The 13,473-nt window shown below is 38.8% G+C and overlaps 1 protein-coding gene across 1 annotated transcript; it reads left to right on the top strand.

The window, feature by feature from the left end:
- Positions 1 to 9,945: 9,945 nt before the first annotated feature.
- LOC108735563 (uncharacterized protein K02A2.6-like) lies at positions 9,946 to 10,371 on the top strand. The gene has a single exon (XM_018467563.1). The coding sequence runs from the start codon at positions 9,946 to 9,948 to the stop codon at positions 10,369 to 10,371; it is 426 nt and encodes a 141-aa protein (XP_018323065.1).
- Positions 10,372 to 13,473: the final 3,102 nt, after the last annotated feature.

The following is a 13,473-nucleotide window of genomic DNA, read 5'->3' as shown; positions in this document are numbered from 1 at the left end:
ACAAATAAATATCGCTTACTTAGTTGTTAAACGAACGTTTTAATTAACGAAACCCAACATTACATGGCGTCAGGTGTGTGGTTAAAGCGTCAATAAACAGGAAAAAGTGAGAAAGTTGTAAAATGGCCACGAACGACGCAGTATCAGGAATAAAGCCGCCAGCTAACCTACTAATTGACTCGGACAAATCAACGAGCTGGAAAAAGTAGTTACAACAATTTGAGTGGTATGCCACCGCTATCCAACTAGATAAAAAGCCAGCTGAGTTCCAGGCAGTAACATTTATGGCTGTGATAGGCCCAGATGCGATCGAAATTTACAATAGTTTCAATCTCAGCGAGGTGGAAACAGATAACCTACAAGTTAGAAAAGATAGAGTATTTTGCACCAAAAACAAACATATCTTTTGAAAGATATATATTTTTCAAGATTGAACAAAATGAAGATGAACAATTCAATGAGTTTTTGATTAGAATAAAAACTCAAGCAGGCAAATGTGAATTTGACAACATATGTAATGAAATGCTGAAAGACAAGATAGTATTCGGAATTAGATCTAATCAAGTAAGAGAGAAATTACTAAAAGAAGACAAACTAGATTTGATGAAAGCGATAAATATCTGTAGAACAAGCGAACAAGCTTCCAAACAACTGGATGAGTTTGAAACTAAAAGGAAAACGAAGAGTGTCAGTAGTGAAAAATAAAGATGCCAGAAAAGAAGAAAACGAGAACTTTGACTGCAGAAGATGTGGTACAAACCATAAACGCCGAGAGTGCACAGCTTTTAACAAACCATGCACAAAATGCAATAGAAATGGTCACTTTGCAAATATGTGCAGGACTACATAGAAATATGATACTAAACGGAAAAATAGAGTGAATGTACTAGAAGAAAGCTCAAATTCTGAAGATGACGTATACATATCTGCTATAAGTGCTGGAGAAAAGAAAAACTGGACAGAAAAGATTCAGGTTGACAATGTCAAGTTTACAGTTAAACTAGATACAGGCGCAGAATGTAATGTTTTACCAAGACACTTGATGGACAAAACAAAAGCAAGTCTGAAGTCAAGCCGAACAAGAAATCTGATAAGTTACACAGATGACAAAATGACAGTGTTAGGTGAGGTAGAGCTGGTATGTAAATTAAAAATGAAGAAACAAAAATTGCTTTCAAAGTAGTTCAAGAAAAAGTTACACCAATCCTAGGACTTGTTACCTGCGAAAAATTGGGACTTATTGCACGAGTCAAAACATTGAAGGAAAGTCAATGTACAGAGGACATATTCGAAGGCTTAGGCTGCTATAAAGGTTACGAATATGATATCGATCCGAACAGAACTATCCTCAAATTGAAAAAGAAGCCCTAGCTATACTGTTTGGATGCAAGAAATTTCATGAATTTGTATATGGTAAGGAACTGACAGTAGAATCAGACCACAAACCACTCGAAACGATTTTCAAGAAGAATATACAGTCGGCTCCAGCAAGGTTACAACACATAATGTTTAATCTTGCAACATACTCACCGAAAGTAACATTTAAAAAAGGCACAGAAATACCGTTAGCTGACTTTCTTAATCTAGACTGTGATGCAGCTAACCTGAAATATGAACCAGAAGAAAATTTGAAAGTCGCAGTAATACTACCTATGTCGATAGATCTACAGAATAAATAATCATTGCTACAAGAGAAGACACACATTTACAGTTACTACTTAAGGCAATAATGCAAGGATTTCCAGAAAATGTCAATGAACTTCCTACAGAATTACAACATTATTTCAACTTTAATGAAGAACTAAGCTATTTCAAAGGAAACATTTTCAAAGGTGACAAAATTGTAGTACCAACATTATTAATACCTAAAATGTTAAAGAATATTCATCAAGGAAATTTAGGTATACAAAGCTGCTTAAGAAGAGCACAATTCCTTTATTGGAAAGGACAATATGATGATATCATAAAACTAATCAGAGGTTGCTCCGTCTGTGAACAAACCCAAAGAGACAATATCAAAGACACAGTGTTAGTGAAAAAGATACCTACACTTCCATGGCAAATAGTCGCATCAGATTTATTTGAATTAAAAGGAAAAACCTACCTAGTAATATGTGACAGTTACTCTGGATATCTAGATTTTCAACATTTAGAAGGTCAGTCATCGTGTGAAGTAATTGAACATCCAGCCCACATCACCATTAAGGCAACGGACTTGCTGAAAAAGCAGTTCAAACGGCAAAGAACATACTAAGACAATGCAGCATTGACAAGTCAGACGGTCAACTTGCATTATTAAATTGGAGAAATACACCCCGAAATGACTATTTAGGCTCATCTAACCAACGACTTTTCAGCAGAATTACTAGATCTCAAATACCTACAAGTGATAATAATTTAAAACCAAAAATAATCCAAGGAGTCACGACTGAATTACAGCGATTAAGAGAGAAACAAGCTACTTACAGCAATAAACATACTACAAGACCAGTCAAATTTGAAACTAATGATCAAGTCAGACACAAAGTTGCTCATAGACACTGGGAAGGGACAAGAGTGGTAGAAAAGCCTGACGGCTTACCAAGATCAGTAACCATTCAAACGGATCGAGGGCAAATCTTACGAAGAAACTTCAGTCGTCACAAGCAGAAATAACCAGCAAGAGAGTGGTAGTACCCGAATTAATTAATNTTTATTGGAAAGGACAATATGTTGATATCATAAAACTAATCAGAGGTTGCTCCGTCTGTGAACAAACCCAAAGAGACAATATCAAAGACACAGTGTTAGTGAAAAAGATACCTACACTTCCATGGCAAATAGTCGCATCAGATTTATTTGAATTAAAAGGAAAAACCTACCTAGTAATATGTGACAGTTACTCTGGATATCTAGATTTTCAACATTTAGAAGGTCAGTCATCGTGTGAAGTAATTGAACAACTTAAAAAATGGTTTTCCGTACATGGAGTACCAGAAGAGCTTCAAAGTGACAACGGCACGCAATACCTGTCTAGAGAATTCAAAATCTTTCAAAAAGAGTGGAGATTTAACCATGTCACATCCAGCCCACATCACCATCAAGGCAACGGACTTGCTGAAAAAGCAGTTCAAACGGCAAAGAACATACTAAGAAAATGCAGCATTGACAAATCAGACGTTCAACTCGCATTATTAAATTGGAGAAATACACCCCGAAATGACTATTTAGGCTCATCCAACCAACGACTTTTCAGCAGAATTACTAGATCTCAAATACCTACAAGTGATAATAATTTAAAACCAAAAATAATCAAAGGAGTCACAGCTGAACTACAGCGATTAAGAGAGAAACAAGCCAATTACAGCAATAAACATACTACAAGACCAGTCAAATTTGAAACTAATGATCAAGTCAGACACAAAGTTGCTCATAGACACTGGGAAGGGGCAAGAGTTGTAGAAAAGCCTGATGGCTTACCAAGATCAGTAATCATTCAANTGACTATTTAGGCTCATCTAACCAACGACTTTTCAGCAGAATTACTAGATCTCAAATACCTACAAGTGATAATAATTTAAAACCAAAAATAATCCAAGGAGTCACGACTGAATTACAGCGATCAAGAGAGAAACAAGCTACTTACAGCAATAAACATACTACAAGACCAGTCAAATTTGAAACTAATGATCAAGTCAGACACAAAGTTGCTCATAGACACTGGGAAGGGACAAGAGTGGTAGAAAAGCCTGACGGCTTACCAAGATCAGTAACCATTCAAACGGATCGAGGGCAAATCTTACGAAGAAACTTCAGTCGTCACAAGCAGAAATAACCAGCAAGAGAGTGGTAGTACCCGAATTAATTAATAATTTAATAATAACCTTAGCCTACCTTATTAGATAATTAGGGAACGTAGAAATGACAGGAAACTATCATATCACGGTAAGCCAGCCGTCTTACCACCCTGCATCTTCGTGATCTTGAATTCGATTCTCGACTATCGACTTTTTGACTTGATTATGATTATAATTATTTATTTCGTTATTTAAACGGTTGCTAATTGACCTACTAACACAGTAGGTAAGTAGGTGTTAGCTTACAGTTTTAAATAAACAATTTAGATGTACTAACTTGTACCAGTTTATGGATATTATGTAACAATAGAACAACGTAAATCATAATAGAAACGAAGACAGTAATATGTGGTGAATTAGCCTCGAATTTAAATTTAAATACAACACGTCCCTGTAATGAGAACCGTTTACACTTTATCCGAAAATACATATAACAGTTTAGACCTTTGATGATTCTAGAACCAGTACAAGTCGGTTGACCGCTTGATGAAGTTTAAGCTTAGGTAGACTCTTTGTGAATATGTCAGTTAGCATTTCAGCAGTTATTTTGTATTCGAGTTTGACATCTCCACGTCTAAAAACCTCTCGAATAAAATGGTACCTTATTATCAATTTGCTGGTAATAAACAAGATTTTCAGCTAAAAGTTTAATCCCTCGACTATCGTCGAACAGCTTTATTAATATCAAGTTGAGTAACTCTCTCTCAGAAAATGAATCAAGAAGAGTGCTTCTTTTATCCCTTCAGCAAGGGCCACATACAGCAACAGTCGTTTACAGTAGTTCTTAAGCTTTCACGGCCAGTGTTTAATCGATGATGAAAAGCTTCTGGACCTTTCTGCTGTGGTTGAATTCTAATTGCAGACGTTTCATCATACTTAATAGAGGGCATCTTCAGTGTTTCTCGATGTATGATCGGCGGCTGAATGGCTCATGTGGAATATTAGGGGTTTTTATATTAGTCTCGCGGTCACGATTGGCTGATACCGCATTATCGTCATGTTTCATTTCGGTAGGTTTCACCCTCGTTTGTTTGTTTCTTAGATGTGGTTTACGGGCTCTGTTTATCTTTAATCCATCTTCCCTGTTAAGATTATCCGGATATTGTGTAATTTTTAAGGCTTCTCTCCTAGCTAAATTATAATAACATGACGTGCGTACTAACACTTGCGTTTCTAAGAAGGAGATCCTGTGTTCTTCCTTCCAGGAATGTTCTGCTAAAGCGGATTTGTCTGGTTGATGTTACCCCATGTCTTTCGTGTTCCTTTTTCCCTTTTGCGATCGTGCATTTCATCATGCCTACGTATACCTTAGAACAATCTCCGCAAGGAATCGAATAAACTCCTGATGTATGTAGTGGATTTAGTTGGTCTTTGGGGTTTCGTAGTAACTGGCTTATTTTCGTCGTCGATGTGAAAATCGTCCTACGTAAGGGTGGAAACGTAGTTACTTCAGCCTTTTGCTTGTAAAATTTCCAACAAATTGGTCCTCCATTCATTAGAAAAGAGTATCAATATCTGCACCCAGTTAGATCAGCATCGATGTAGCCTTCAAATCCTTTTGAATCGGGTACGTACCTAAATGGAAGTGGCGTGGTTGCAGATTTTGCATCAGACATGTGGAATTTCTTGAGTAATTCTCTGATCTAGTTCCCTTAAGAAATACTTATATCACCAGAGCGTTGGACTATTTCTATCTCAAGGCACTTACCTTGCTTTGCCCAAATCCTTAAACTCAAAACTTTTCTTCAACTCTGTTTTGATCCACTGAATCTACTTCATGTCACGGGAGGCAATGAGAATATCATCTGCGTACAACACAATAATTTTTAGGATATCATTGCTTCAAGAGTCTGACACAGTTGGCATCATTCCTAAATGTCGTAATTTTTTATTTATGAGCTTGTTCCACTGCTTTCCTGCCTGTTTGTGTATTTGCACTGTCATGAAAATTTCTTCTTCTAAAACCCCATTTAGACGTAGTAATTATGTCTAATTGGTGGATCTCCATTTCAAAGCTCATAATCACCGCAAACAGAAGGCGAATTGACTCAAGGTGCTTAAGAAATCAACACGAAGTCGTTATGTGAAACCCAATCTTTTTGGTCAGTACGAAATAACATCCTATCACATTTCGACCTATGGAATGGTCCACGAGCTGTCAAGTGTCCTTAATTAAACTTTCCTCCAGGATAGCATTTTTCCGTTCATCCTTATTTGGACCACTAATTGCATCCTTCAGCTTTATCTCCGCGTTGAAGGCTATGCTCACTAATATTACATTTTTCAAACACTGCATCAGGCGGCTCTGACGTTACACTTATTTCAGGAACTCCAAAACCCTGCTCAGACCGTCGACTTCGTTAAGTGGCAAACTGGATGGTTCATGAGTTTAGTCCCTTACAAGATTAAGACTTGAAACAGCTCTAGGACATGCTGGCAACATTGGAATTTCTGAGACGATTTGATTATTAACACTGGTTGTTCTCATCATATTATACACCTTCCGTGGTGGATCTAATCCAGTTCTCATTTTCCTTGGTCGGTCACGCCCTCGGTTCCATGAAACATTTTTATTATCTTCTTCTGACACTTCATGTTCAGTTTCAACATTATTGTAAGGCTCGTCTTCAGACTCAGGGTGAATTTGTCTACAAGAAAGGACATTTACAGATCCAATTCTGGTCTTTTCATTAACAATATCTCCTGATGCTTCATACTCTCATCGTTCCTCGATGAACCTCACATATCTAGGAATGCTGACTTTTCGTTGTTGAGGTACCCAGATTCTGTATGCCTTATGTTCCTCAAAATAACCCAACAAAAATACTTTCTTGACCACGTTTTTCGAATTTCTTTGGAGAATTCTGCTGCTAAATCCAAATATCCTTAAATGCTTCAGGTCTTTCTGATCCATTATTCGTTCCTTACATAATTTGCAGCAGAGATAACTTCTACCCAAAATAATGCAGACATTCCAGACTGAAGCATCATACATCTAGCCATTTCCACAAGCGTACGATTGTTTCGCTTAACTACCCCATTTTATTGAGGCCTGTAGGGAGCACTGAACCTTCTTTGAATTCCTTCAGTCTAATGAATTTATCAAACTCTTTGGTTTTATATTCAGAACAGCCATCAAATCGGAAAGCCTTGATTTTTGTTCCCATCTGATTCTCGACTATATACCTTAAAAATACTGAATAATTCATCCTGACTTATCAGAATGTACACAACACACCAGCGAGTGTAATTAGTAATGAATGTTATGAAATACTTCCCATCTCCCTTCGAGATGTAGCCATAGATCCACAGATATCAGAAAAAAATAAATCTAAAGGTCTCTGACTTCGTCCCTCTCCCTTAGGAAAGACAATTTTTACAATTTATAAGCTCTCCATTATCATTAATCTTGACTTCAACTATGTTGCCAGTTTTTTCAGTTCAGTTCAATTAACATAAATTGTCTTGCCATTTTAATAAACAGCTTCTTTTCCTTACATAAATCAGATGTACACCCGCTGTCCAAACACCAGGAACTTGACGATGATACATCGGACTGAAAAGCCTCTCCACTATCGGTCATCTCAGAAAAGTAACTTTCATCAACTGACTGGCACTATCACGAGATCCCTTACGCCAATTATCTCGATAATTGGAATGCGAATTATTACCATGACTTTCAGAACTTTATGTTGAGCCGTCTTTAGCTTTGTTGTTATTGAACTCCACAGCGGCCACAACGAAAAAAAATTACTTTGGCGTAGTATACTTCTTATAACTGATATGCTGTCTAGGCTCTTTTCTATTTGACTGGTATAAACCGTTTCTCATTGCTAATAAAGCCCCAGATTCACTTATCTAAACTCGAGATTGACGTGATTCAGATGCTTCAATAACCTTGATTTTAATCATCTCAGGACTTGGTGGTTCATCACTCGTTAAAGCACAGTGAAGCGAAGAATAACTATCTAGTAGCACTATGCTCAGCAACTCACTATTGATAACTACAATCACAGCTTCATGTTTTTAAGCAATATCAAAAAATGAGTATAAATGTTCATGTACATCACCTTCTTCGGACAGTTTTTGTGATAAAAGTGATCTAAATAGCAAATGCTTACGTGCTAAGCCAGATGAGGCATAAATTTCTTTCAATCTGTTCCACAATTGCTCAGATGTAGGTAAAGAAGCAACTTGTTTTACCTTACCACTTATGACAGCAATATATTAACGCGAACTTTTCGATCTCTCACACTCCAATTATTTAATGCAACCTCTATAGCAGTCTTTGCTTCGCCTGTAACTGTTGGCTCCGGAGGTGTTGTGTATTAACGCGTGCATCGAATATTCCGCCGTTTCTAGAACGTTCCAGTAGCTGTGCCCATAACATTCGGTCCCAGCGTTCTCCTTCGAGAACATTCCTCTCACCACACTCGACGAAGATTTCCCCTCTTCCACGAAAACAAAAAAAAAACACTCGACGAGTTTTCTCTCATCTACTCTGTGTCATTGTAAATAAATACAGTTGTTCATAACAGTGGTTGTTATTTATCTTTACCTCACGATTTAACAGTGGTGTCAGGAGTGGGATAAGATAAATAACTTTGTGAAACCTGTGAACATTCTAACTCCAACGCAAATGTGTGCACCGAACTAAGTTCATCACAGTGTGTTAGAAAAACTTCCCTCCACTCATCTTCGCCATGCCGGACTTAACTTCTGAGCAACTCCAACAATTCTGGGCAATCATCGCCGACGCTCTCCGATAGAGAACAACGGGACGACTGTAACCGACTATTTCACTCGATTCACATGGGCGCTCGACCTGAGTAAGGTATCGGCGGATCAAAATGCACATTTTGCACGGGTCTACATGGGTGGTGAAGTCAATGATGCCTTGAACATCTTGGTGAGTCCCGCTGATCCAGGAACTATCATACAACGAGATCCAACATAAACTGGCTGGTCACTTTGACGCCACCCGCAACAAGTTCGCTGAGAGCATCAAATTTCGGAGCGTTATGCAGAAGCAAGGAGAGACCATCGCTAGCTTCACCTTAAGACTGTGTCAGGCTGCAACGTTTTGCGAGTACGGCGCATTCCTCGATCGCAAGATTAATCGAACAAATGCTCGCAGGGTTGGAATCACGAGAAATGTGCGACGAGATTATTGCAAAGAAGCCAGAGAACTTCACCGCGGCATATGAAATCGCACACGCTCTCAAAGCTACTCGCACCCCTGCCGACGAGGTCAAAACAACTGCCTCTAAGTCTGAATCAATTAATCGAATTGGATATGAGAAGCCTTTCTCCAGGAAAAGCATTAACCAGCGGCCACCACGCAACAAGTCAGCTCATCGAAACCAAGGATCTTCCAACCAAACCAGGCAGCAACAAGGACCACACCAGACAACCAATCAACATGTGTAGGGTGCGGTGCAGCACTCCCTCGCAGCCAGTGCGGGTTCCTCAACGCCGAGTGCCTGAAGTGTAGCAAGAAAGGTCACATCGGAAAAGTTTGCTGATCAAAATCGAAGAAACGTGGGACAACAAATCACGTGTCCGAAGAAGAGCTGCCAGCAGATGACCTCGACGTCGTGGAGTGAAGTGGAGTACCTCAGCAAAATTGAGGTCATTGGATCGGTCAGTGCAGCACCTAAACCACTGGTTGATGTCAACATTGAGGGAACCACCGTCAAAATGGAACTCGACACCGGCGCCCCTTGCTCAACCATGAGCAAATCAAAGCTAAATACGATCAAACCAGGTTTTGTGTTGCAGAAAAACGATCGTAACTTCGTCAGTTACACCGGCCATCCAATCAAATGCATTGGGAAAATGTCAGTGCGCACCACCATTGGAACCACAACAAGGAACCTGAATCTCTACGTGGTTGACAATGAAGTCGAATCGCTCGTTGAGAGTGGATTTCGGAGTTTGTACAGGAGATCGACTTTGGGCACCTCTTCATGAAATTCAACGCAATCCACAAGCTCTCAGACTAACAGGCTCTGACCTCGGAACAACAAAAGCAGCTCGATAACTTTCTATCTCGCTACCAGGATGTGTTCACTGACACCCCCGGGAAAGTCTCAGGTCCCCCAGCGAGATGCACCTGAAGACTGGAGCCACACCTGTCTTCGCCCGAGCTCGAGACGTACCAGTTGCCCTCCGTGATGCCTACGACAAGGAAATCGACATTAAAATCGCATCTGGCTTCTACAAAAGAGTGGACTACTCCGAGTGGGCGTCAACAACACACGTCGTTGCCAAGAAGAACGGCAAGTTGAGGATCACAGGCAACTACAAGCCAACTCTGGGTTTAAACCCACGGATCACTATCGATGAACATCCGATTCCCAAGATGGAACACCTGTTCAACCAAATGCGCGGCGCCACTCTCTTTTTTCACCTGGACATCGACGACGCGTACACTCATCTCGAGGTCGATGATGAGTTCAGTCACGCGCTCACGCTGAACACCCCCAACTCATGGTCTGATCCGTCCAGCACGAGCAGTCTATGGAGCAGCTAACATCCGCTATCTGGCAAAGGCGAATGAACACGGTTCAACAAGGTCTCCCAAACGTCATAAGTTTTTTTGACAGTATAATTTTTGCTAATAGTTTTGAAAATCTGATGAAGGAAGGAAGATTAATATCTCAATGTATTGAGTGACATACCGTTAGTATAAATACAGAGTTTTATCAGAATAGATGCAGTAGTCTTTGAGCTATCGGCAACCAAGTAACTTAATCGGGAAGGTAATATTTAGTGTGAAAAAAATTGAGCCTAGCGCTGTTATAAAATTTCTTACCAAGAAAAGAAAACCAAACAATTTCGAAATAGATGCGGGGACTCTTGCCCTTGTAAAATTATGGTTTTTAAATGGTATCGCCTATGTAAGCAAAGATGTGAATCACTAAAAGATGATCCACGGCTTGGACGCTCTATAGAGGTAACCACACCCGCAATCATCCCTAAAGTAGAAAAATTAATATTGGCAGCTGATTGTCTAAGGAATGAACAACTTGCAAAAATGGTTGGCGTATCCGATACAACTTTAAAATTCCTTATGACCATCTTCGTATGACTAAGGTTACTGCAAGATTGATGAAGAGAATGCTCACTCCACCCTAAAATCAACAGCGCAAATATTTTTAGACCCCAATACCGGAGATCAAGAGGGAATATTGAGTCGATGAAACGTGGGTTCACCATTATGAACCTAGAACTCAACAAGACTTTATGCAGTGACATAAAAAAGGCACACTACCGTCTCAAAAGTTCAGGATGTCACCGCCCGCCGGAAAAGTCATGGCTTCTGTTTTCTAAAATACTGAAGGTATCCTGTTGACTGAATTTAAGGAAAATGATAATAATATCACTGAATAATAAATACGCTTCAATTCTGGAGCAACTGAAGAACGCAATGGAAAAGAAACGATAAAAAAATTTGACAAAAAGTGTCTTGCTCTTGCATGACAATGCGCCCTTTCATAAAAGCTATGTAACCTGACTACACAAGTCGAGTTTCGATGTCATTGATCACCCACCTTATAGCCCAGGCCTGACCCCCTGCGATTCTTAAGATTTCTAAAAATGAAAAAAGGACTTCGTAGAAATTTTTAAGCGACGATGAAGTGAAGGACGCAGTTTTAGCGTATTTTGATGATAAAACTCAATCTTTTTTGGATGGTATACATAAATTTATTAAACTATCTGAAAAATGTATTAAGGCAATCCGTGAATGTATTGAAAAATACTACTACTTATATATATATATAGTTATCGATATAATTATCGACAATTGTAAATAATTTTTGATAGTCGATATATTCGACATACAGATGTTTGATTGTTAGTTACTTAAAAATATCGTTCAGGATTAATCAAAGGTCATCCCTATACATATTGGTGGGGTCTATCTAAACTGCAGCCACGAACCATACGACAAACTCATTGCTGAGATGATGCATTTGATTCGGTGGGATACGCCCTAGTTGGACATATACGAGCCCTTTTTCTTACAGTCAGCGCGAGTAAAATGTCGTTGTAAACAGAGGGTGTAAAATTTGTTAAAAAAAAAAGCAAATTCAGTGCTATACTTTCCACAACACGAAACATGGTCCTTCAGCAGCCCGATTACATTATAAAAATCGGAATTTTGAAGAAATTGTAATAGGTTTCACAAAAGTTAATTCGAAACCAGAATCGGTCAGAGTGCCCTACAGTAAAGCAAGTAAAGTAGAACAGGGAATTACCAACGCTTAATCGACTGCGGAACTGGACGGCTGACCAGACTAACCGTGTACATGTCCTTTATTTACTATTCCTGTTCATAATATTGTCTCTTTCGCGTGTATGCGTTCATTTACGATTTAGAGGTTTGTGTATTGTATATTCCATAATAATTCATATTTCGTTGTATTTGATTGCATTGCGATTTTTGATATCGTTTCGAATTTAGTTCACTATGACCAAAGCTAGTGATAATCTCAAGCTCTTATACAGAAAAACGGGCTACAAAGCCAAATTAACGCAATTTGACAAATTCGTCGCATCGTTTGAAGGTCTCGAGAAAGATTACGTAACACATTTTTGATGATTTCGATGACATTCAAAGCGAAATTGAATGTTTAGCAGAGGTACCAGATGAACAGTATAATATACGCGAAAATTCGAGAATAAATTTTACTGCTTATTGTTTAAAAGCAAAGGCAATGCTGAAAAGTTACACACAAAATGGTTAATGTGTCAAATCAAATGTGTCTAGTGAGCAACCGTCTGTTAACTCGACTCATAACACGGAAATAAAGCTACCGGGCATCAATTTACCCAAATTCGATGATACATACGAAAAGTAGCTCAAGTTGCGCTCCTTGTTCGAGTCCATAATGCACGAAAACACGAATATAGACAAAATTCAAAAATTTCACTATTTAACAGCCTCTTTATGTGGTACTGCGCCTCAAGTACTAGAGGAAATCAACTTCAACGCGGAAAATTACGAAACCGCGTTGATTACCCTTTACGACCGATACAACAATGAGTATTTACTAATTCAAAACCATTTAAAAGCAATTTTCAATATGGAATCTATTTCAATAACATCAGCTAATAAAATTCGGGTGAAAAACGAAAAATTTGTACTATCAATGACGCGAAAGAACCGAATAGGACCTATTCAAGAGGTTTGTTACGACCACCGATACCGACAAAATGTACACTTGGTTTAATCAAAATATTGATGCATAAACTGTCGAAAGGAACATAGGTTATTCCTGTAACGATGTTGCGCATCGTTGTGCCCAGCAAAGCCAGTAAAATTGTACTGCGGCTGCGCGACACATAAAAGTACATGCTCCCAGTCTTTCGAGGCCTTTTTGCCATTGAGTTTTTGGAAGTATTTTTTCATACTAATATTTTGGGACAACTAACTTATTGTTGATCCTTAATTAGCCCGTTTAGTCAAGGCTAGGCAGGAATATTTGTATAATTACCGGGTCGAAAGGTACACCTGTTGTATTAGTTATAAAATATTTCCAGAATAAATTATTATTCGCGTCGAAACTAGCGACCACGTGGCTATTAGCTCCCGATAATTAGAGTCTGTGTGAATGTGTAGTAGTGGCAT

This window comes from Agrilus planipennis, unplaced genomic scaffold (genome assembly GCF_000699045.2).
Source record: "Agrilus planipennis isolate EAB-ADULT unplaced genomic scaffold, Apla_2.0 scaffold116, whole genome shotgun sequence".
Lineage (NCBI taxonomy): Eukaryota > Metazoa > Arthropoda > Insecta > Coleoptera > Buprestidae > Agrilus > Agrilus planipennis.
Note: the sequence above shows the minus strand (reverse complement) of the source record. Positions and strands in the feature narration are given on the sequence as shown.

What these genes read in the sequence shown, in the direction of transcription:
- LOC108735563 (XM_018467563.1), top strand. Translation starts at nt 9,946, where the DNA reads ATGCACCTGAAGACTGGAGCCACACCTGTCTTCGCCCGAGCTCGAGAC.